The following is a 20,372-nucleotide window of genomic DNA, read 5'->3' on the forward strand; positions in this document are numbered from 1 at the left end:
GTGCCAGTCTCTGTGGTGCTTCCCCTGTTCTGGGCACAGGGCCTGCCTTCCTGGCCGCCGCGAATGACAGGCTGACCTGCTCCATGAATTTTCCAGAGCCACAGAGAGCTGCTGAAGCCAACGGAAGAATGTCACCAGAGTCCTTCCGGATCAGAGCGACAGCCCGTTGCCAGCCAGCTCCACGCAGCGGCCAGCCAGTCGCCAAGGCCCTCCCCTGACACTGATGCCTCCCAGCGCGGGGCTTCAGAGGCTGGCGGCCTGTTCCTGGGCTCCCTTTGTGCTCCATGCCCATCAGCCATTGCTGGGCCCGGCTGCCTGTTGGAGCCTCCAGTGGCAATGAATTCCGTAAGTTGCTTCTGTACTGGGGTGTGGCCTGTTCGTGCTTCAGCTTTCACACCCGCGTGTCGGGCATGTTGCAGCATCCAGTGGCAAAGGCTGGACCTACGGCACGACGCTCCTTACGCCCTCTAACACACCACGGTTAAGAACAGGGGAGGAGCCTGCCCAATGCGCCAGGTTCAGCCGGGGAAACTGTGAGGGAGAAGACCCCCCCCGCAACCCCCCCCCCCGCTCTTCCCTGCTCAGTGGCCTTTTCTGCCTCTCTCCCCGTACCAGAATACCCATTTGGAGATGCCGCGATCAGAACTGTACACAGTATTCTAAATGCAGCTGCACCACAGATCCACAGGAGGGCACTACACTACTACTGACTGTCTTGTTTTTAACCCTTTTCCTAATGCTCCCTCGGGCAGAAGTGGCCTTTGATCGCTGCCGTGACACACGAGGCCGATACTGTCCTCAGGCTTTCGGTCACCCACCCACTCGCTCGCTCACATACTCTGTCTCTCTCTCACACACACAAACACTGATTAAAACACCTCTGGACATTTGGTGTATTTATTATACACACACACACACACACACACACACATATACACATACACACACACACACACACACACATATATATATGTGTGCACATATATATATATGCACATCTTGTGCACATCTATGATAAATACTTCCTGGTATATATTTTTAGGTTGCTACTTGACCCCTCTATTCTGTTCTCAAACTAGGGGTATGCCAGGCCGCCCTTGATCTTAGCTATCTTCCCCCATGATTTCCCTGCACAAACTTGCCACGTGGCCCCCACCACCCCCAGACATCCCAGTCCACGCATATGGTCTCATGAGAGATGAAAGAAAAGTTTCTATTTTATTTCCAAAATGACATGAACAGCCTTTCCTGTAACGGGCTTGGAGCTCAGGACAAGGCCCCCCGGCCCCCACAGAAGGCACCATCCCGCGCCCCCCCCACCACCTGGTACCATACGTGAGCCCCGCCTGGGCGGCTGCCCCAGGAGGTGCTGCCTGAAGAGCTGCTTCCCAGCTGAATGCTCAGCTGTGTGGACGGAGGCAGGCTCCTCTGTCCTGCAGGAAAATTAGGAGGAGGCTGGTTTGAGGGACAGAAGCCACAGGCTTTTAATGAGTGAGAAGAGTCTGGCCGGCTTCCCCAGGCCTGGGTGTTCAGTGTCCAACAGGGGTCAAGGGGAGGGGGGCAGCGGCCCCGGTCCGTCCCCGCCCTGATCCGAGAGCCCAACAGCCACCCGGCTTGCCGAGGTCTCTTGTAGGAGAGCCTTCAGCTCCGGCCCCGCAACTTTCAAGGTCACGCACTTCAGCACCCTCCGCAGGATTCCGCCGGGGCCCGTGAGGTTCTCCGGGTACTGAGTCCAGGCCTCTTCCCCAGGCTTCCAGTGGTAAATTGCGTCGTGCGTTCTGGAGGCACACACCCCTCCTATCACATAGACCGTCCCCTGCCAGTGAGTGGCGCCAGCAAAGGCAAGCGGCAAGGGCAGCGGAGGGACTGTGATGCCCTTGCTCACCACTCCAGCCTCCTGCATGAGAAAACATTGTTGGGTGCACGGGAGAAGCTGGCTGAACCTCCTGTTTGGATAGGGGTGCAGGACCTTTCCTGAGAAGAACCCCCCAATGACACAGACCCCGGCATCCATGGCGAGAGCCGCTGCCCCATAGAGACTGAATTCCAGGGGCACCTGCGTCCAGGTGTCCGAGGGGATGTCGTAGACGAGGATGCCCTGATAGGCCACCTCCTCAGAGTCTGCATCCCCTCCGATCAGATACAGCTTGTTTCTGAATGGGGCGGGGGCAGAGAAGCGCAGGATGAGGGGCAAGCTGGCCATGGGCGACCACGTCTGCTGTGCTGTGTCGAAGCTCTCCGCGGAGGCAAGTGGACCGGATTCATTCCAGCCACTCAGGGCAAAAAGCTTCCGCTTGCAAGTCAGGAGCATGTGAACTGAGCGGGCCGTTGACATAGCAGGGAGCGGCGTCCAGCGGTCGGCCAGGGCGTCGTACTCATGCAACGCCCGGGAGTAGGAACCGTCGGAGAATTTTCCTCCGGAAAGATAGAGCTTGTGCCCCAGAGTCGTGCAGCCAGGGAGAGCCACTAGTTCTAAAGGAGGCAGCGTTGCCCGCATCCCTGTGCCCGGATCCATGCACTCCATATAACAGTCCATATCGCCGTTTCCTGAAATGATGTCCCTCAAGCGCGGCACTTTAATGCACACAATCCTTTCCTGGTACATGCCCTGCCGGAGCCCCCCACTTGCCTGCAACCTTCCAGCCCCGTCTACGTCTTCCCATTGCAATTCCAGTTGAGGGTCAAAGGTCACTACTTCCGCCAGGACTTCCGCTGCCTCTGCAGGCGTCAGGAGTGGGAAACGCAAGTCTTGCAGCAGCACTCTAAGCGCGGGCAAGCGCTCTGCCGGTTCTGCCATCACCCAGCACCTCAGGGCCCGGTAGACATCCATTTCAGAGGCCACAGCTAGGCGGTCTGATGAGAGGATACTGCTCAGGGCACCCAGGTCGAGGCAGGGGAAATCCTTGTGTTCCAAGAGGGAGTCAAAGTGGAGGCTTAAGTAGCGTAACGTGGCATGCAGCAGCGTGGCACTGTTGTGGTCGTGAGCTAGCATATAAAGGCGAAGACAGTTCTCCACGGAGAGCCTCTCCTTTAAGTATCTGCCAATGGAGAACGCAATGGAAGAAAAGAACATCACTGGAGAGAGACTGGTGGGAGGGCGAAGGTGAAGCCAGGCGCACCTGCCAGGGCTCTCTGAGCAGCACCTGCTTGCGCGCTACCTGTTGATGAGCTCTAGTGCAGGCTGGAGCTGGAGGCGGCTGGCTGCTGTGAACAGGTCTTCGGCAGTCTCCGGGCTGGGGGCCAGCTCCCCCGTGTAGAGGTAGGTTAACAGGCTCTGGAGGATGGAGGGGTCCACGCCCTGCAGGAGAACTTCCCCGTCCCGGGACTCCTTGAAGCCACTCGTGAACACAGCGTGGAAGTAAGGGCTGAGGGAGGCAAGCAGCGCCCTGCAGGAAAAGATGGTTAGGGAGGCACTGGGTAGCCGCGGGGCACCTGCTCAGTTTTCGTCCCGGTCCACCCTCTGCCACTTCCCCCGGCCGGCTCCCCAGGCTTCTGCCAAACCATTCCGCAGACCACGGTGTCCGAGGATTTTCCTGCCTCTTGGCCCCCTCTGCTAGAAAGGGTGCTTTCTGCCTCCCTGTGGGTACAGAGACTCACCTGTTGCAGGAAAACCTCTTCTCTCCGGCCACCAAGGTGGCATTGCAGAGTTCTTGAGCGTGGTGCAGTCGCTTCAGACCTGGAGGGGAAGGGGGAGGGGAGAATTTCCTAAGCACCATTTTCAGGAGGAACTCCTTTCTCCCGCGATAAGTCCTGCTTCACAGTATTGGATCCTAAATATATGCTAAACATCTGATACTGTGCAGGTCACACGTCTGTATCTGTCCTTCCTTTAAGACCTCAGGGTGATACACACAGTTCTCCCCACCGCCCTGCTCACTTTACCCATTTAGCAACCCTGTGAGGTAGGCCAAGCCGAGAGAGAGAATGACTGGCCCCAGACAAGCATGGTCATGCCACGTGGCCCAGAGCCTTGTTGTGAGGAGGAGGAGGAGGCAGTCGTCAGACCCCTCGCATCCCCCCCCCTCCGGTGGGGGCCAAGCACTCTTGTGCGGCGCCCACTGCCCCAGCACTCCTGGCCTGGATTCTGCCCCCTGCCTTCCTGGCCAGCTGGGGGCTCTGGGCCACGCAGTTCCACGGCCGGCAGGCACGGGACAGGATTTGAACCTTGCCCCGTAGCCAATTCGTTCTCGGAGTCAGAAGGGGCCACCCGGGTCATCTGGCAGGAACTACCACTAGAATATCCCCAGCAAACAGGCATCCAATTCATGTTCAGAAACCTCCGCCACCTCACAAGGGAGACTCTTCTAGTGTCAAACATATCAGACGGTTAGGGAATCCTTCCTCAGATTTAACTGGAACCTTCTTTGCTGTCATTTACATCCATCAGTCCAGGAGCTGTCATCCAACACAACTGAGAGCAAATCCACCCCATCCTCTGCATGGCAACCCTCTAGGTATTGGAAAGTGGCAATCATGGTGCCGTGCACGAGATCCCCAACTCCTTCAGCCTCTCCCCATAGGACGTGGTCTCCGAATCCCTCACCAGCTTCATTGCCCTATTCTGGACGTGTTCCAGCTTGTCGACATCCATCTTAAATTGTGATGCCAGAATTTAACACAATGCTCCAGGTGAGGCCTGACCAAGGCAGCACACAGTGGCACCAGTACCTTGCATAACCTCGACACTGCACTTCTACTAATGCAGCCTCAAATCACATTTGCCTTTTTTACCGCTGCATCACACTACAGGCTCATATTAAGCTTATGGTCTACTAGAACCATCAAATCATTTTCAGAGGTGGTGCTGCCCAGCCGCCAACAGGGGTCACCATAAGTCAGCTATGACTTGACGGCACTCTCCACCACCACTGCCCAGCCAGGTTTCACCATTCGGTATTTACACAACTGTTTTTTATTACCCAAGTGCAACACTTTAGACTTGGTGTCTATTAAACTTCATTTTATTTGTCTGCACCCAATCTTCCACCCTGTCCAAGTCCAGCTGCATTCTATTTCTGACCCCAAAGTGTTAACTACCCCATCCAGGTTAGTATCGGCTACAAACTTGATGAGCACATTCTGTTCTCACGCATCTAAGTCATTTATAAAGATGTTAAACAGCACTGGGCCCAGAACAGAAACCTGAGGCGCCCCACCTGTCACCTCCCACGAACGATCATCCTGTGGGTACAATTTACCAGCCTGGCCTTTTCAACCAGACCAACATGGAGCGCCATGTAATAATTTTTATTAAAGTCCAGACAGACCACATTCATAGCATTCCCCTAACGCACCAAACTACTAACTACCAAAAGAAGAGATCAGATTGATCTAACATGACATTCCCAAAAAAGCTGGGCTGCTGTATCCTGTCATCCATAGCCTGACAATGTGGTGGCAAAAAAGGCAAACTCAGTCTTGGGTTGTATCAAAAGGGCCATTGCATCGAAATCGCAGGAGGTCAGAGTCCCTCTCTATACTGCCTTGGTCAGGACGCACCTGGAGTACTGTGTGCAGTTCTGGAGGCCTCACTTCAAAAAGGATGTGGACAAAATCGAGAGGGTGCAGAGGAGAGCGACGAGAATGATCAGGGGGGGTCTGGAGACTGAGCCCTACGAGGAAAGGCTGAGGGCCTTGGGCATGTTTACTTTGGAGAAGAAGAGGTTGAGGGGGGACATGATTGCTCTCTTTAAATATTTGAAAGGCTGTCATTTGGAGGAGGGCAAGGAGCTAGGCCGGCGCCTCCATTGAGGCAGGTCTGGCAACCATCTCCAGTGCTGATGCGCTGGAGGGGGTGCCAGGGGCCAGGGAACACGCTGCGGAGCTGGTGGCAGCAGTGCACAGGTGGCTGAGCAGGAGGGATGGGAAGCCATCCCCGCCCCACCCCTGCCGCCTGCCACACAGCTACTGCAGCCTCCCAGCCCTCCCACGCTGCCGCTGCCACCAGCATGCGCCCCTGGCTGGGAGAAGCAGCACGGGCCAGGTGCAGCAGGCATCCAGGGTGGTGCGTGGAGCAATGGAGCAGGAGGGCTGGGAGGACGCACGCACGCCTCCCCAGCCATCCGTTGTGCCTAGCCGGGAGCACATGCCAGTGGCAACAGCACGGGACAGTCTGAGTGGGCAACCCTCCCGCCCAGCTGCCCCACAGTTCAGGTGCGCGCATGCGCGCACGAGGGGACAAGAGCAGATCTGAAGCTGCCCCCGGCTTCAGGCGCCAGAAACCCTGGCACCGGCCCTGGGCAGCAGAGGATAGGACTCGAAGCAACAGCTTAAATTACATGCAGAAAGGTACCGGCTGGATATTAGGAAAAACTTTTTCACGGTCAGAGCAGCTCAAAGGTGGAATCAGCTGCCTTGGGAGGTGGTGAGCTCCCCTTCACTGGCAGTTTTCAAGAAGAGGCTGGATGAATCTTGGTCAGAGATGCTTTAGGCTGATCCTGCACTGGGCAGGGGGTTGGACTAGAAGGTCTGTATGGCCCCTTCCAACTCTGGGATTCTGTAATCCACCACTACCTCCTCTGATCACCATTTTTCAAAAGTTAAAGAGAGATTTCAAGATGACATCTGCCAACCCCCTTCAACGCCCTCCTGTAGCACTGCGTCACACTTGTCTCATCATTCCCTTTGACAAGAAATTGTGTAGTGCCTGCAAAACCCGTAGAGCACTGCATACTGCGCTAGACCTTAAAAAACATAAAGAAACTGGAAGTGGCTGGAAGCACTGGGAGGGGGGAAGGGCCACCGGACAGAGGCATCTGAAGGGCAGCCAACACCAGCACCGGCTTGACCAACCCAGGTGCCTGCCCCTCAAAGGGAATGAGTCTGCACAGGTTCCAGCACCAGAGGCAGGGTCAGGGACTGAGCCCAACTATAAAGTTCCTGGGACGAGAACAACAGGAGGTGCTCTGCCGGACCCTGAAGGCAGTGAGAGAGTTGGCTTTTGTTGGCTAAGGCGAGCAGCAAATTCACCCTGGCTGAAACAGGACTTCAGAGACACTGAAGGCCCTGGCTCCTCGTTCTTCTGTCCAATTTCTGGGCAGCCAGGCGGGTCCATGGCACTGCCGCCCGGACATCAAAGCCCTGGGCGCTGCCCGCTGTGGGTGCCTAGCTGGGCGCTTTCCCACAGACCAGGGGCACGCTGACCCTCAGCCGCTGGTCCTCCTCTCAGGGCCTTTCAAGACAGCTTGCAGCCATGGGGCCCCTGGCCCCAAGGGCCTGCTGCCAGCACAATGGTTGCCATGACGCTTTGGCCTGCCGTTGGAGTTGGAACACAGCAGTGTCCTAAACGAGCAGGGTCCCTTTCTTTCTCCTTCCCGGGTCTTGCTGATGTTCAGCTTAAGGCATCTGGCAGAAGAAGGCTTGAGCCCCCCCACCCGCCGCCGCCCCCCAAGTTCGGCTAAGCACAGAATTCTTTGTTCGGGCACTGACTGAAGGTTAAGTTGCCCCCTTTCTGTCCTGGGGGGCTCCTACCTGGTGTGGAAGGGAAGAGTTGAGCCAGTTCCTTTCCCTGAAGCATGCAGACTCCCCTTGCCAGGGAGCTCGCCGGCCAAGCGGTGGAGCAGGCCTAAGCTTGGAGCCGCACACCCTCTCCCTCCGTCACAGGGACTCCAGAGACCCCCCAGAGCTGGGAGTGGAGCAGCACTTGAGGGCCACAGGACACGGCGCCTGCTGGAATGGGACAGTCCACTCCTGTGTGGGGTGACAAATCTGGCTTTCCAATGAATGGGGGTAACAGGAAGGGGAAGAGTACCCGGCCCAACTCCCCACAATCAGGAAAGAAACTCACTTGCCCCCCCCCAGCATGTGCCACCCCCATGCCAGACTTGCCAGTGTTGAACCTGTTCTGTGAATGCAACAGAGGAGACATGGACACAGGGCAGGTCCAGAAGGCCACGATTCCCGCTTTCCTTCTTTCACCTCACACACCCCCAGTCCATGATTAAGCGGAAGCATCCCCAGAGCCCAGGGCTCGCCTTCCAGGCAGGACTGGCCAGCCCCGCCATCTCTTCAGCGGAGGAGAGAGGGACTCTGCGCTCCACATGCTGCTCCCCCCCCCTGCAAGCCCCCTTCCGACTCGCCTTCCCCCCCCCCCCGCCCGGGGTTCTTGATGAGGTTCCTCCCGAAGGGCTGCAGGACGCCCACCCGGCCCGCGAGGGGCAGCTCCAAGCGCACTTCTTCAGGAGGGTTGGCTGCCGCAAAAGCAGCCAGGCGCCCAACTGGAAGGGGCTTCGCCTGGCCCTCCCAGAGGCGGGGCGGCCGGTGGAGGGTCCCGCTGGGCTCTCCCGGCCCATAAAGGGACAACCCGGGGAACGGGCCGGACGGACTCGCTCTCTGCCGCCCGGCCAGCCGCTTCCACGGTTCCAGGCGGGAGCGGAGCAGCGCCGGAGCCCGCCGGCCCGGGCAGACGACCACCTGCGCTCCGGGATGGGGGCGGGGCACGGCCGGGCGAACAGACCTGCAGGCTCCGGGCCGCGGCACCGTCGAGACCTCCAGGCGCGCTTCCCGGCCTCGGAGCGCCCCTCCTCAAGCACCCGAGCGTTTGCCCGGGCAGGAGCCGGCGGGGTCTCCGCGAGGCAGGCAAGGCGACGCGTGTCTTTGCATGCACACGTGCAGTGCGGCCCGCTTTCCGATGCCTGGCAGAGCAGACGAGCCGCCGAGTTCCTGGGCAGAGGCGGGCAGGGCTCCGAGCGGCAGCCTGCCGCCTTTCCCGGGCCGCCGGAGCTGCGCAGCCGGCCTCTGCCAGGGCCCGGCCGGCTGCCGCGGAAGGGGCGGAGAGGCGCGGCCGGCCCGCCCCGAGCCCTCTGGAGCCCGCCCCGGCGCCCGGGTTCCCGAGGGGCGGAGGAGCCGCGGAAGGGCAAGGCAGGGCAGGTCAGACGGGGCTCGGGGCGCTCTGCACATGCTCGGGCCCGCCGTTCCTGGGCGCGCGGGCGGGGGGCGGATTACGGCCGGCTGTCCTTTCGCGCGGGCGGCGCTTGTGCGCGGGGCGGGGGCTCCTCCCGTCGCCTCCCTCGGGCTCCTCTTGGCCTGGGGGAGGGACTCGCGCGCCGGCTTCCCCCCTCCCCTCCGAAGGGCCGGCGCCCCCCTCCCGCCCCCGCCCGCAGTCAAGCCTCCGTGGAAGCGGCAGTAAAGGAAGTGGGCGGCGGGCCGCGGCGGCTCCGGGCTCGCCAGTCACGCGCTTGGGGAAAGGGCACGACCGAGCATGCGAGGAAGTGGCCTCTGGCCCCGAAATCCCTTTTAAGGCGGCGGGGGGGGGGCGGGGGGGCTCCGCGCTGCCTCTGATTCCCCCGACACGAGGAGGAGGCGGCCGGTCGTATCTGACACTCTAAAGACACGGGAGGGGCTTTCAGTTGGGACCGTGGGGGGGGGGGGTTACCCCTCTTGCTGGTTTCCTAATAGAGAGCCCCCCTCCCCCCCAGTAAGCCTCAGCGGGGTGGGGGGAGATCAAAGGTCTCCTGTGGGCTTCAGCTCCGTCTCTGGGCATGTCAGAGGTGCGCCTCAGCCGGGGCCTCTGCCTGGGATTGTCTGCTGCCGCCTATCTTCAGTACCAGCTGCTGGGCCTGAGCTTGTGGTTTGGCACAGGCACCGCCCTTCCCATTTAATACATGAATCGTACGTGGGCTCCAGAAATCTAGTTAAATGGTTCCATGTTTGGGCCCTTAGCAGAGTTTATCCTTTAGCAGTGAGACTGTGGCCATAGGTGGTTGGCAGCTGGTTCTGCTGGCTGGTGTGAGTGCAGGAGAGAAAATCACAAAGCATACACTTGCTTATATTTGGAAAAGAAATAAGAGTTCTTTGTTATAAGAACTCTATTCTCTGATAGGAAAGAAGAGAAATAGATTCCTATCTACTATGGATGCTAGGACAAGTCCTGCCTCCGTGGTTCCGAGATGGAGGGGGGAGAAGGAAAGAGATGGTGCCTGGAACAAGGCCAGTTAGAGAAGAGTGAGGAGGAGGGTGTCACAAGGAGGAAGTCCTGAGAGTAGCAATCTACATATCAAAGGGATAGTCAGAGCAGGAGACAGGACGCCCCGACCTCTCTGTCTTTCTAACTCTTTGGTTTGTCCCCCTCTGAAACCTGAGGAAAGGGACAGTGCTGAGTCCACTTCCAACACCATTCCGGTGGAGAAGGGTTATGGTGTAGGCGCTTGAGTGTCAAAGATCTTTTCAGAATGGGAGGACTGCGGGATGACGGGTGCAGTCTTGCGTGCTGTTAGCACTTCTGGATAGTTGGGGCAGGAGCTGGGCTTAGGGCTGCGACTCAGCAGAAGGGAAGGAGGGTGTTACTGGGCCAGCTCTGGCACAGAGCAGCAGAGCAGCCGCCCAAGAAGCCCCGCCCACTCTCTTCTGGTCCTCCTTAGTGTGCAGAGCTCTCTGGTGTTACCCCAAATATTCTCTGCTTTTGCCTTTCCCAGCCGCTGCAGACCTGGCTAGTTGCAGCACTTACCTGAAACTTTGCTGAGTGGCCCACTGGACCCCTGCCTGCTTCAGTCTCACTTGCCAGCAGCCTGGGAGGGACCATGCGGGGGCTGCAGGCACTGGCCTGCTTTCTCTGCCTGTGGCTTCCTTGGCTGCAATGTGATGAGCCTGCCAGCACCGGCCCTGAGCAGGTGCACCTGTCCTACCCAGGTGAGTTTCCTCATTCGCAGACCAGCCTCCGCCGGTCTCACTTTCAGAGCAGCTGTGAGAAAGGCCAGCCCTGGAGAGCCCACAGTCGGAGACAAGGAGGACAGCAAAGGGAGGTGGAGGTCTTTCTAGTTACACCCTAAGGCTGAGCTTCAGCTAAGGACACGGGGAGTCCTGGGTATAAAACTCTCCTCTGGGTGGCCTTAGGCCAGGCGCCCCCTCTCAGCCTAGTTCAATTCACGGGCTTGCAGGGGATCCACATAAGGGCCGTTTCCAGACGGCTTACCTTCTTCCGCTCCATGCCGCAATGCCGTGGCTTGTGCTGTGGCGAACGTGAAATAGGTACCTGCGAAATGCCGCGTTTTCTCGCGTGAGTTTTGCGCGACGTTGTGGCATGGAGCGGCAGAAGGTAAGCCATCTGGAAACGGCCAAGGTGTTCTAAGCTCCCTTGTTGTAGTTTTTAATGTCTGTTTTTTTCTGTTGTATTATTTGTTGTGTGTATGATGATGTTTTTACTACATTGCCTTCTATTCCAGTAATCCGCTCTATATCACATTGAGAAGGGTGAATGATAAATGAAGCAAATAAATTAACTCAAAGAACAGCAGGGTGCAAAGGGCACTTGATTATTAGAACAGCTGCAGTAGTTGTCCCTGGCTGAGACTGGCATGAAGTTTGGGAAGATGAGGAAGCTTGGCTTCTGGGCAGGCGGCCTGGCTCTGGAGTAGGGCAGGTGGTTGGCATGCAGAGTGCCCCACCAGGCTCAGTCCTGGAGGACTGGGGAAAGCTGCCTTTCCAGTTTGGCCGGATGCTCAAGATGGGCAGAGTTTAGACCTTGGAGAGCTGCTGTCAGTCCAACTGGCCATAAAGGGGCTGGGTGGGCCCTTGGAACTAGGTGGCTTCCTATGTTGATAACTGTATTCTTGAGGAGAGCAGGACATGCTGGCTGGCCTGCTGAAGGTCTCTGGTTCAGTCCCAGGGATCTCCAGTTCCAGGGTCTCGGGTGGCAGAGAAGCCCTTCCTCTGCCTGGAGAGCCACTGCTGGTCCCTCTCAGGAGACCCTTGAGAGCTGGATAACCGAGGGGCCTGAGTTGGTGTAAGGCCGCTTTGTGGGGTCTGCCTCAGCCACTGATGCCCCCCACAGGAGACCCCACCTCCATGACGGTTACCTGGACAACTTTTGGCCAAGCGGACTCTGTCGTGGTGTTTGGTCCCGATCCGGGAGCAGCCTTCACTCGCTCGGCCAGAGGACAGGCCATGAAGTTTGTCGATGGGGGAAAGCTTGCCCGCACCATGTTTGTCCACAGGGTCACCTTGAGTGGCCTCCTGCCAGGGCAGCGTTACGGTAAGAGGCTGGACGTTCTGACGCTGGGGAGCTCTTGGGGGGCACGGGAAAGGCTGACCAGGCTGATTTGGGTACTGTGCCAGCCTCTGCAGGTACATTGCAAAGGGCAGGTGGGCTTGGCCCTGCCAGGAGGTGTGGCAAAAGCAAGGATTCTGCCCCTTCAGGGAGCCCATGTGGTGCTGGGGACCTGTGGCCAGCCCTTTGCTTTCCGTGTGACCCCCTCCCAGGTTGTTGGGTGTGACGACAGGAAGTTTGGAGGACTGTCAGGAAGACCACCTGCCACTGTGAGCTCCTTCAGGAAGGAGTAATAAGCGTGCCTTAAATCCATGCAGCCCCCGGGGCTGGGTGATTTGGAGCACTATTGAGGGAGGAGAATTCCCTTCCGCCTGATGGCATGGTAGCCGGGGGGCGGGGGGGAGCAGCCTCCGTTCTGGGTCTGGAGTGCCTTGGGCCAGGCCTGAGGCTGCTCACTGATTAGGGCCGCTGGGAGAAGCACCCCTCCTGCCCCCATGGCTCAGGCACGCTGGGTTTGGGGGCGAGGAAGGCCAGGACACCAAGCACGGCATTGGCATGGCTGCAGGCGAAGGTGCCGTGGACCTCCTGAGCGGCTCTCCTCTCCTCCTTTGCAGCCTATCGCTGTGGAAGCCCCACAGGCTGGAGCAGGGCCTACCTCTTCCAGGCCTTGCTGAACGGCAGCGATTGGAGCCCCCGCTTTGCCGTGTTTGGGGATATGGGCAATGTGAACCCCCAGTCCCTGCCTCGTCTGCAGCGTGACACTGAGATGGGCTTGTACGATGTGATCTTGCACGTAGGTATGGTCGGAGCTGGGCTCCCTTCCTGGGAGGGGGTTGGGGAATGATGGCGCTGGGGCAGCTTTCCCCTTGGACGTCGGCATCACTTCATACCTTGGGCAAATATTTGCACTCAAATGCCTCCCCCTTCCATTTCCCCCTCTCACGTCTGACTGTGATCCTCTTTCTCTCGGCAGGGGATTTTGCCTACGACCTGCACACGGTAAGAGGCGTCCCCCTCCCCCATATTTGGGGTCTGGGCTTTTAAAAATGCAACAGGATAGCACTGTTGGTGTGTTGTGCGGCAGTGTGAGCATGAGATAAAAACACATGCTTGGTATGAGCCAGGCAGTGCGAGAGAGAGAATTCCGTCCTTCTTTGGCACGTCTGTTTGGTTCTCTCAGGCCGGGAAAAGAGGGAACAGCTTTGCAAGATTCCTTCTGCAAGTTCTGCTCTTCTGTCTTGGCTTTTGCGGAAGAAACGCTTCTAGCTGAAGTGTCCCTTCTGGTTCAGCGGTTTTCCCAGGCGGTTAGCAGCCCAAGGCCAGTCCTAGAGATAACGCTGTAGGTGGTTGAGGGTTCTTTTTCTGACTGTTCTCATTGTATATTTTTGTTTTGTGATTTAGCTGTATTTGTTTTTAATGCGGGCTTCAGTCCAGTGGCACCTTAGAGGCCAAAAAGGTTTGCAGAGTGGAAGCACTCGAGAGTCCGAGCTCCCTTCTTCAGGCATCTTTCCTTTTTTTTTTTGTGAGCCCCTTCAGGCTGTTCCCCGGAGAGGCGGCAGATACTGGAGTCGCCTCTTCTTCAATTCTGTCCCACTCTCCCCAGCCTGAATTTGAGATTTCAGCAGGCACTGGCTACCTGTGTTCTCCAGCGTATCTTTGTAACCTGGAGGGTTACCAGCCTGCTCCTTAAAAAAAAATTAAAGGAGAAATGTTTCAGGGTGGTCACAGCTCTGACGCCTGCCATCTGGCAACCTGCCTCTTTGCGGTGCTCCCACACAAGCGTGGCAGGGGGTCAGCCCTGCCTTTATGTGATCAGGAGGAGCCCCCCTCCCCTCCCCTCCCCTCCCCGCAAGACTGTCGCTACGGATTCCTTGCAGGATAACGCTCGTGTCGGAGACTCCTTCCTGAGGAAAATTGAGCCTGTTGCTGCGCTGGTGCCATACATGACCTGCCCAGGGAACCACGAGCAGAAATAGTGAGTTGTGATGCGAGCTGCAAGCGGACCGAGTCCCTCCTGTGTCATTCCTTCTCCCTCATGGCTGAGCTCACCCAGCTGGGGGCATGTGAGGAAGGGCGCCCAAGCTCGGTCAGAGAGAAGGGACTTGGTGCTTCCTCCATCCACCCACCCACTTGTCCCTGATCCCCTTCTCTTCCAGCAACTTTTCCAACTACCGCGCCCGCTTCAGCATGCCTGGTGGCACCGAGAGCCTCTGGTACAGGTGAGCATCCTCCTGAGCCACACATGGCCTTGGCAGAAGACCCTTTGAGCTGCTATGACTTTGCTTCCAAAATGCCTTGTGGAAGGAGTGCTACAACAGCCAGCTGCATTCACAAGTGCTTGTCTGTTTTAAAGCATGCTTCTGTCTATCAGGCCACGGCATAGGCCCCTAACCAATCTTGGCCAGTCCCTTTACTTCACAGGCTTCTTGACGCTGTGTTGATGTAAATTGGTCAAGCAGCTGGGCTAGAATCTCTCTACATGAGACATCTGACCTGTGAAGAACACGTGTCCAGAGATGCAACGTTATCCAGGAAGGGTAGTTTAAAAAGACACAGCTGTCAGCAGGGCAAAGGCTTTTCTATACACGGGAGCTGTGTGAAGGGGCTGTGAAATGCCAGAAGGGAAACATCTACCCGTTATAGCCTCTCCATGTCCAAGCCCAGCTCTGGAAGGCAGCTACAGCCCATTTCCATTCCTCACTACCCTCTGGTTGCCATCCCACACAGTTTTAGACTGGAGAGGTGAAACTGACAGAGCCTTCTGGGAATGAAGATGAAATTTACAAACCCTCTGAGGAGCGATCTCTGAAGGCTCTGTATTTTTAAACTATGCTTCCCGGCTAATGTTGCATCTCCCTACACTCAAAGAACACATGCCAAAGTGTCCCGTGTAGAGAGACTCCTAGAACAAGGAGGATGAGGTTCTGTGGGCTCAGTCCTTGTGGTGTGGAGGAGATAAGCCCAGCACCTGATTGACTGGTTTTAAAATCAGATTGGGGGGAGCCTAAAGGGTGGATGGGCAGCCTGTTGGATTCTGGAGTGGCCATCTGTCTAGCTTCCTGCATGGGTGCTTCATTTCCCCATCCTGTTGCTTGCCCGGTCTCTGCCCCGCAGTCACAGACTTCCTCTTCCCTCCCTCCCAGCTGGGACGTCGGCCCTGCTCACATCATCTCCTTTTCCACTGAGGTATACTTCTTCTTGGAGTATGGGCAGGACCTTGTTGCAGAGCAGTTCCGGTGGCTGGTGAAGGACCTGCAGGTAAGGAGTGGCCCTGGAGTGTGAGAGTTGGTAGGGGCGGTTTCCAGAGGGAAGGGGCTGCCTCGTCCGCTTGCTAACTCCCTTTCCTCCTTGCGGCAGGTGGCAAACACCCCAGAAAGGCGCAAGGAACGCCCCTGGATCATCACCATGGGGCACCGACCCATGTACTGTTCCAACAACGACCACGACGATTGCACCCAGCATGAGAGCGTTGTGAGTGAGGGGACAGGCAGGGCTGCCTCGAGGCCTCCCTCCGAAGAGCCGGGTTCTGCCTTCATTTGCAGACTCACCTGTGCCGAACAAGCCGCTTTAATGTTTGATGTAGTCTGTTCCTTCTCAGTTTGGTTGGGCAGATAGAGGGCGGAACCATGACAAGAGGAACATACGTTCAAGTTTTGGAAAGTGGGATTCTTGTCCCATCCCACAATGTGCAGTTGTGGAGTAGTGATACAGCCTTCAGGGAGGGAGGGAAGGAGAGGAGGGAAATGCAGCTGCCAAGAATTGTGGTGTTCTGCCTCCCCCTTCTAGGTTCGTCAAGGGCTTGACCCACACCGATATGGCCTGGAAGACTTGTTCTATAAATACGGTATGTTTGTGCTGCTGTAGCAGGCCTCTGTAATGAAGTGAAGGATTTTGCTGCTTCCAAAGCAGGCTGATGGTCTCTAGCTTAGCTGGCATGAATAGAATTTGTGGAGGAGACATCTCTGTGGGGGCAGCTAAATGGAACCACCATGCATACAGCAGTCTCCCTCTGAATACCGTATGCTGGGGACAGACAACGCGGGGGCATCCCCTTTTTGCCTGGCTTGAGACTTTCCAAGGGCCTGCCACGGATGGAATTGGACGTGACCTGGTTCAGCAGGGAAGATGGAGTACAAGGGACAGCTGCTGCTGGCCCGGGGACTAGATGCAGCCCCTTGTAGGCTGCTGCTTGGCCTCGTGGGAGGTGCTTGCAGACACTTTTGCAGGGCAGAAGGTTTGGATCTTTGCTGTCTCGCGACAAACCCTGAAGCTACCCCGAGAGGGGTCGCCTGGATTTCTTTGCCCCGGCAGCTCCTTCACTGAGGCTGAACTGCTGCAGTCAGCAGCCATCCTCACCTCCTCCTCCTCCCTCCTCCCTGCCATCTTTTCTTGCTAGGTGTTGACCTGGAGTTGTGGGCCCACGAACACTCCTACGAGCGGCTCTGGCCTCTCTACAACTACAAGGTGAGTCCTGGCCTGAGGAAACAGCTGGAGCTTCCAAAGGAGAACGTCCAAAAGCTTGTGTTTTGTTTGTGTGCGTGCGTGCGCATGCGCAGCCCACTTGTCAAGGGCTTTGCAGGGTCTTCCTCCATCAGTCATGATCTTGGAATGTGTGGAATTTGCAGGGGCAGTGAGAACGGTGTGTGCGTGTGTGCACGCAGTTGCCCTTTCCAGTTCCTGCAAGGTGATTAAAGTGAGCAAATGGACCTGATCCGCAGGGCTCTGTTCAGCCTTCAGGCATTGGGTGATGATGGCTGGGCGGGTCCTCCATTGCCTCCCCTCGGGGCCCTTTGGCCCTTGGGGGGATTCCTGCCTGTAATCCTCCCCTCAAGAGACCTCCTCCTTCCTTCCCCATCCAGGTTTACAATGGCAGCACCAAGGCTCCGTATACAAACCCTGGCGCCCCTGTGCATGTTATCACCGGGTCAGCTGTAAGTGAGAGATGTTAGGGGTGGGTGGGCCTCGTTGGGCACAAAGCCTCCTTCCCCTCTCGCCTCTTCCTCACTGCAGCTGGCCTCCACACACAGGAGGCCCCCTCGCCTCTGTTCCCAAGTGAGAAGAGGCAATTGAGTGGTGTGGAGGGATGTTTGTACCTGTGGGCTACCAGCTGCCCAGTCCTTTAGGAAACTCTCAGGAGGTGGACAGGCCTCTGAATTCCCCCCTGCACCCCCCAGGGTTGTCAAGAACAGCTGGACCCCTTTGTCCCTGAGCCACGGGAATGGAGCGCTGTGCGGATTGAGGATTACGGATACACCCGCATGCAGATCTTCAATCAGACCCACCTCTGGCTGGAGCAAGTGTCGGATGACCAGGTGGGAGTCGGTTCTGCTAATGGCAATGCAGGGCTTTGCAGCTTTCCTGCCGGGCTCGACTTGGCTTCCGGGGGGTCTGCTTCTGTGACAGCCCTGGCAGCTTCCCAATCCACCCCTCCCTGCAGAATTTGGTTGTGGGAACTACCGGGTCTGACCAGCCCCAGGGATTTCTTCCAAAGACCGCTCAAAGATCCTGATTCTGGACTGCCAGAAAGGTCCCGTACCTGAATCGTCTGCCTGACCATATCGGGGGCTTCAGGCAGAGCTTGTGGCTTATCCAGAAGGAGCCTTAAACCCCCTTCTCTGTTTGCCTTTCAGAAGGGGAAGGTTGTGGATGGGATTTGGCTGATCAAGCAGCGGCCTGGCGCCAAAGCATGGCAGTAGCCCTGCCCAGGGAGGTCCCACCCTTTTCCTAGTCCAGACTGCTCGGATGACTTGAGCCGAAGAAGCACCAAGGCTGCCAGCCTCTCTCTCCTCGTGTTCCTCCTCCCTTGTAACTGTGCAGAGAAACCCATGTATTCGGTGGATTTCCTCTCCCAGGACAAGAAGGCTGAGAAGATCCGCTTGCCAATCAGTTTTTTGGGAAACCGTCAAGGTAGGAGGCAGCCCTCCTAGTGCCTGGCCTGCTCAAATGGCCAGCCAGGGGTCCGAGCACAGCCAGGAAGGGTCCCTGTCTTCTAGGACCCAGTTGGGAATCCAAAGGGTGATCTCTGTCCCGGCACGTGAGAATTTCCTCTAGGCCTCCTGGGGTGAAGAATCTCCAAAGAAGCCTGAAGCCACAAAAGAGCAGCTGACACGTGTGCTGAGGAAAGTGGACTGCTAGTCCCCGGAGCAGGGCAGGCTGTCACATTCCCAGAACGGACCTCTGTTGGACTTTGCAAGGAGGCATTGGCTTTGACGCCGGAGCCTTGTTGGCCCCCGGAGCATATTTTTGGCGTCTGTGGATTAGTCTTTTCTGCAACATGGAACAGCTCCCCCTTTTCTCTCTTTCACATTGGTGGCTAAGGAAATGAACTGTCATCTGGGAAGCCCCCAGTTCGATCTCACCAGTTCCCTGGGTGGTCTTTAGCAAGCCACTCGCTCTGACCCTTAGTCCCTCATCAGCAATAAGGGGATAGTTCTGGCCTACCTTATAGGGCAGTTGGACAGATCACTATGACATGTGAAGCACTTTGGACACTGGCTGCCCCACACAAGTGTGAAGTTCTTGATCTTTCTAAATTCTCATCTTTTTTAGCAGCATTAAAACCGAGTCCAGTATTAGATTCCAGCCTTTAGCCCATGCAAATGTCTTCCTCGTGCGCTTGCAGGTGGAACTCAGGACTAGGAAATGGCAAAATGGGAACACTGTGAGATCTCAGGCTTTTAGAATTGGGACGGGTCTTCTTGTAGCACTGAATGAAAACAATTAAAACTTCTTATCCTCAGGAAGTTACTGGAGTAAAAGTTCATTTACGGGGGTTTTCTCCCTTATTTGGGGGTAAATAGGTGACTTGCTACCACAAAGGGGCCTGGAAAAGCCGGCCGGCAGGGTGTGTCTCGAGAGGCCATTTTTCTCTGGCCTCTCCCCAGGTTTGAGGAGGGGCAATTATCATCCCACTGTTCTGCCACCAGTATGGAGGGGAGGGGAGGGGTTGTAAGAACCCATTACCCTGCCCCTAAGAAGAGGTGACTGGGGAGTTGCTACCCCATCACCTGCTTCTAAACTACCCCTGAATGACCCCCCCCCTCCCCAGTCATTGTTAGCATGACTCATCGTTTTTATTCCACAGCAGCCATCTAGCCTTAAAGGGCCAATGCCCTTGTCTTGTATACCTTGGTCTTTTGAAGGTACGGCTAGCAAGAGCCGGTGTGGTGTGGGAGTGGAACCCCCGAGGCGCGCCTGCAGCCTGTCCCTGGGGTTCAGGGGCCCGGTTCTCTCTCGGTCCAGCTGACCCTGTGGGGTTGCTGCAAGAATGAAACGAGGGAGAACTGCGCACGCGGCTCTGAGCTTCTTGGAGAAAAGGCGGTACAGAACAACTGATAGATAAGCAGGGGGTAGAGAGGCACTATAAATTTTCAAAAAATTTATAAAGAGATTAAAATAATATTGATGGGATGTTGACCAGGGGATGGGATTTACCTGTAGGCGGTGAAAAGCTTCTACTGCCCTTTTCATGACCTTCAGCCTCCATTAAGGGGGCAGGGAATTTTCCTTCAGGCCCCTTGACACCCTGGTACACATTTTGCAATATTTAAAATTTTGTGATGAAAAAAATTAAGAAGCAGCAGCCAGTTCTAAAAAAAAATCAAGAAGAGCCTTCCCCAATGTAGGACCCCCATGTTGGGTCCTAGGCGGTTTGGGAGAAAGGGGGGGTAGATAAATACTCAGGGCTCATTTTGAGGGGGAACGTGCAGGGACGCAGTTCCGGTAATTCTCCAAAGAGGTCACATGCCAGGTGGCCCCGCCCACCTGATTTTTGGCCATTTGGGGCCTGTTTCGACCTGAATTGGGGCCGAAATGGCCTGGATTGGGGCCGAAGCAGCCCAGATTAGTTTGGTGCCGGGCGGGGGAACCCTCCCCTGCCCGGCACCGACCTGGTCCCGGCTGTTTTGGCCCCATTTCGGCCTCCTTACTGCAGCCCCCTGACTCCCATGGCTATTCCTTTGCTCAGGTCCAGCAACCCCAGGAATGACTTTTCTAGGGTCAAAAGGGACTGCAGAAATGAACACAGGAAAAGGGCCGTGTCGGGTCGGCCGTTTGGGGCCCGTTTCGGCCAGGACCAGGGCCAAAACCGCCAGGATTCAGTCGGTGCCTGGCGAGGGACCCCTCCCCTGCCCAATTTGGGCCCAAAATGGCCCGGATCGGGCCTCTTATGGGTGGTGGATCACTCTTCTGCTCAGCAGCAGCCCAATTCTGACCATTTTGGGGCCATTTTCAGCCCTTTACCATTTGGGGCCCAATTTTGGCACTGAATGGCCAGGATTGGGTCCAAAACAGCCAGGATAGGTGAGGTCAGGGGGTGTGGCATATGCAAATCAGTTATGCCAATGACACATTTCTGGTAATGTCAAGGGGTGTTGCATATGCTAATGAG

The 20,372-nt window shown here is 56.8% G+C and overlaps 3 protein-coding genes across 3 annotated transcripts; 2 read left to right on the forward strand and 1 right to left on the reverse strand.

Moving 5' to 3' along the window:
- Positions 1-1,273: 1,273 nt before the first annotated feature.
- On the reverse strand, positions 1,274-7,995 carry LOC129343407 (kelch-like protein 18). The gene is made up of 4 exons (XM_054999591.1): positions 7,471-7,995; positions 3,598-3,676; positions 3,159-3,386; positions 1,274-3,038 (listed from the first exon to the last, which is right to left on the reverse strand). Exons 1-4 carry the CDS (start codon positions 7,514-7,516, stop codon positions 1,547-1,549), a joined length of 1,845 nt encoding a protein of 614 aa, XP_054855566.1. The 5' UTR covers positions 7,517-7,995; the 3' UTR covers positions 1,274-1,546.
- LOC129343009 (translation initiation factor IF-2-like) lies at positions 7,936-10,448 on the forward strand. The gene is made up of 2 exons (XM_054998969.1): positions 7,936-8,868; positions 10,413-10,448. Exons 1-2 carry the CDS (start codon positions 7,936-7,938, stop codon positions 10,446-10,448), a joined length of 969 nt encoding a protein of 322 aa, XP_054854944.1.
- ACP7 (acid phosphatase 7, tartrate resistant (putative)) lies at positions 8,790-18,726 on the forward strand. Its single transcript, XM_054999956.1, has 14 exons — positions 8,790-8,868; positions 10,413-10,626; positions 11,768-11,968; positions 12,598-12,780; positions 12,957-12,982; positions 13,861-13,958; positions 14,140-14,202; positions 15,127-15,241; positions 15,341-15,454; positions 15,770-15,827; positions 16,380-16,447; positions 16,843-16,914; positions 17,158-17,295; positions 17,614-18,726. Exons 2-14 carry the CDS (start codon positions 10,518-10,520, stop codon positions 17,677-17,679), a joined length of 1,311 nt encoding a protein of 436 aa, XP_054855931.1. The 5' UTR covers positions 8,790-8,868; positions 10,413-10,517; the 3' UTR covers positions 17,680-18,726.
- The last annotated feature ends 1,646 nt before the right edge of the window (positions 18,727-20,372 follow it).

Source organism: Eublepharis macularius, chromosome 15 (genome assembly GCF_028583425.1).
Source record: "Eublepharis macularius isolate TG4126 chromosome 15, MPM_Emac_v1.0, whole genome shotgun sequence".
NCBI lineage: Eukaryota > Metazoa > Chordata > Lepidosauria > Squamata > Eublepharidae > Eublepharis > Eublepharis macularius.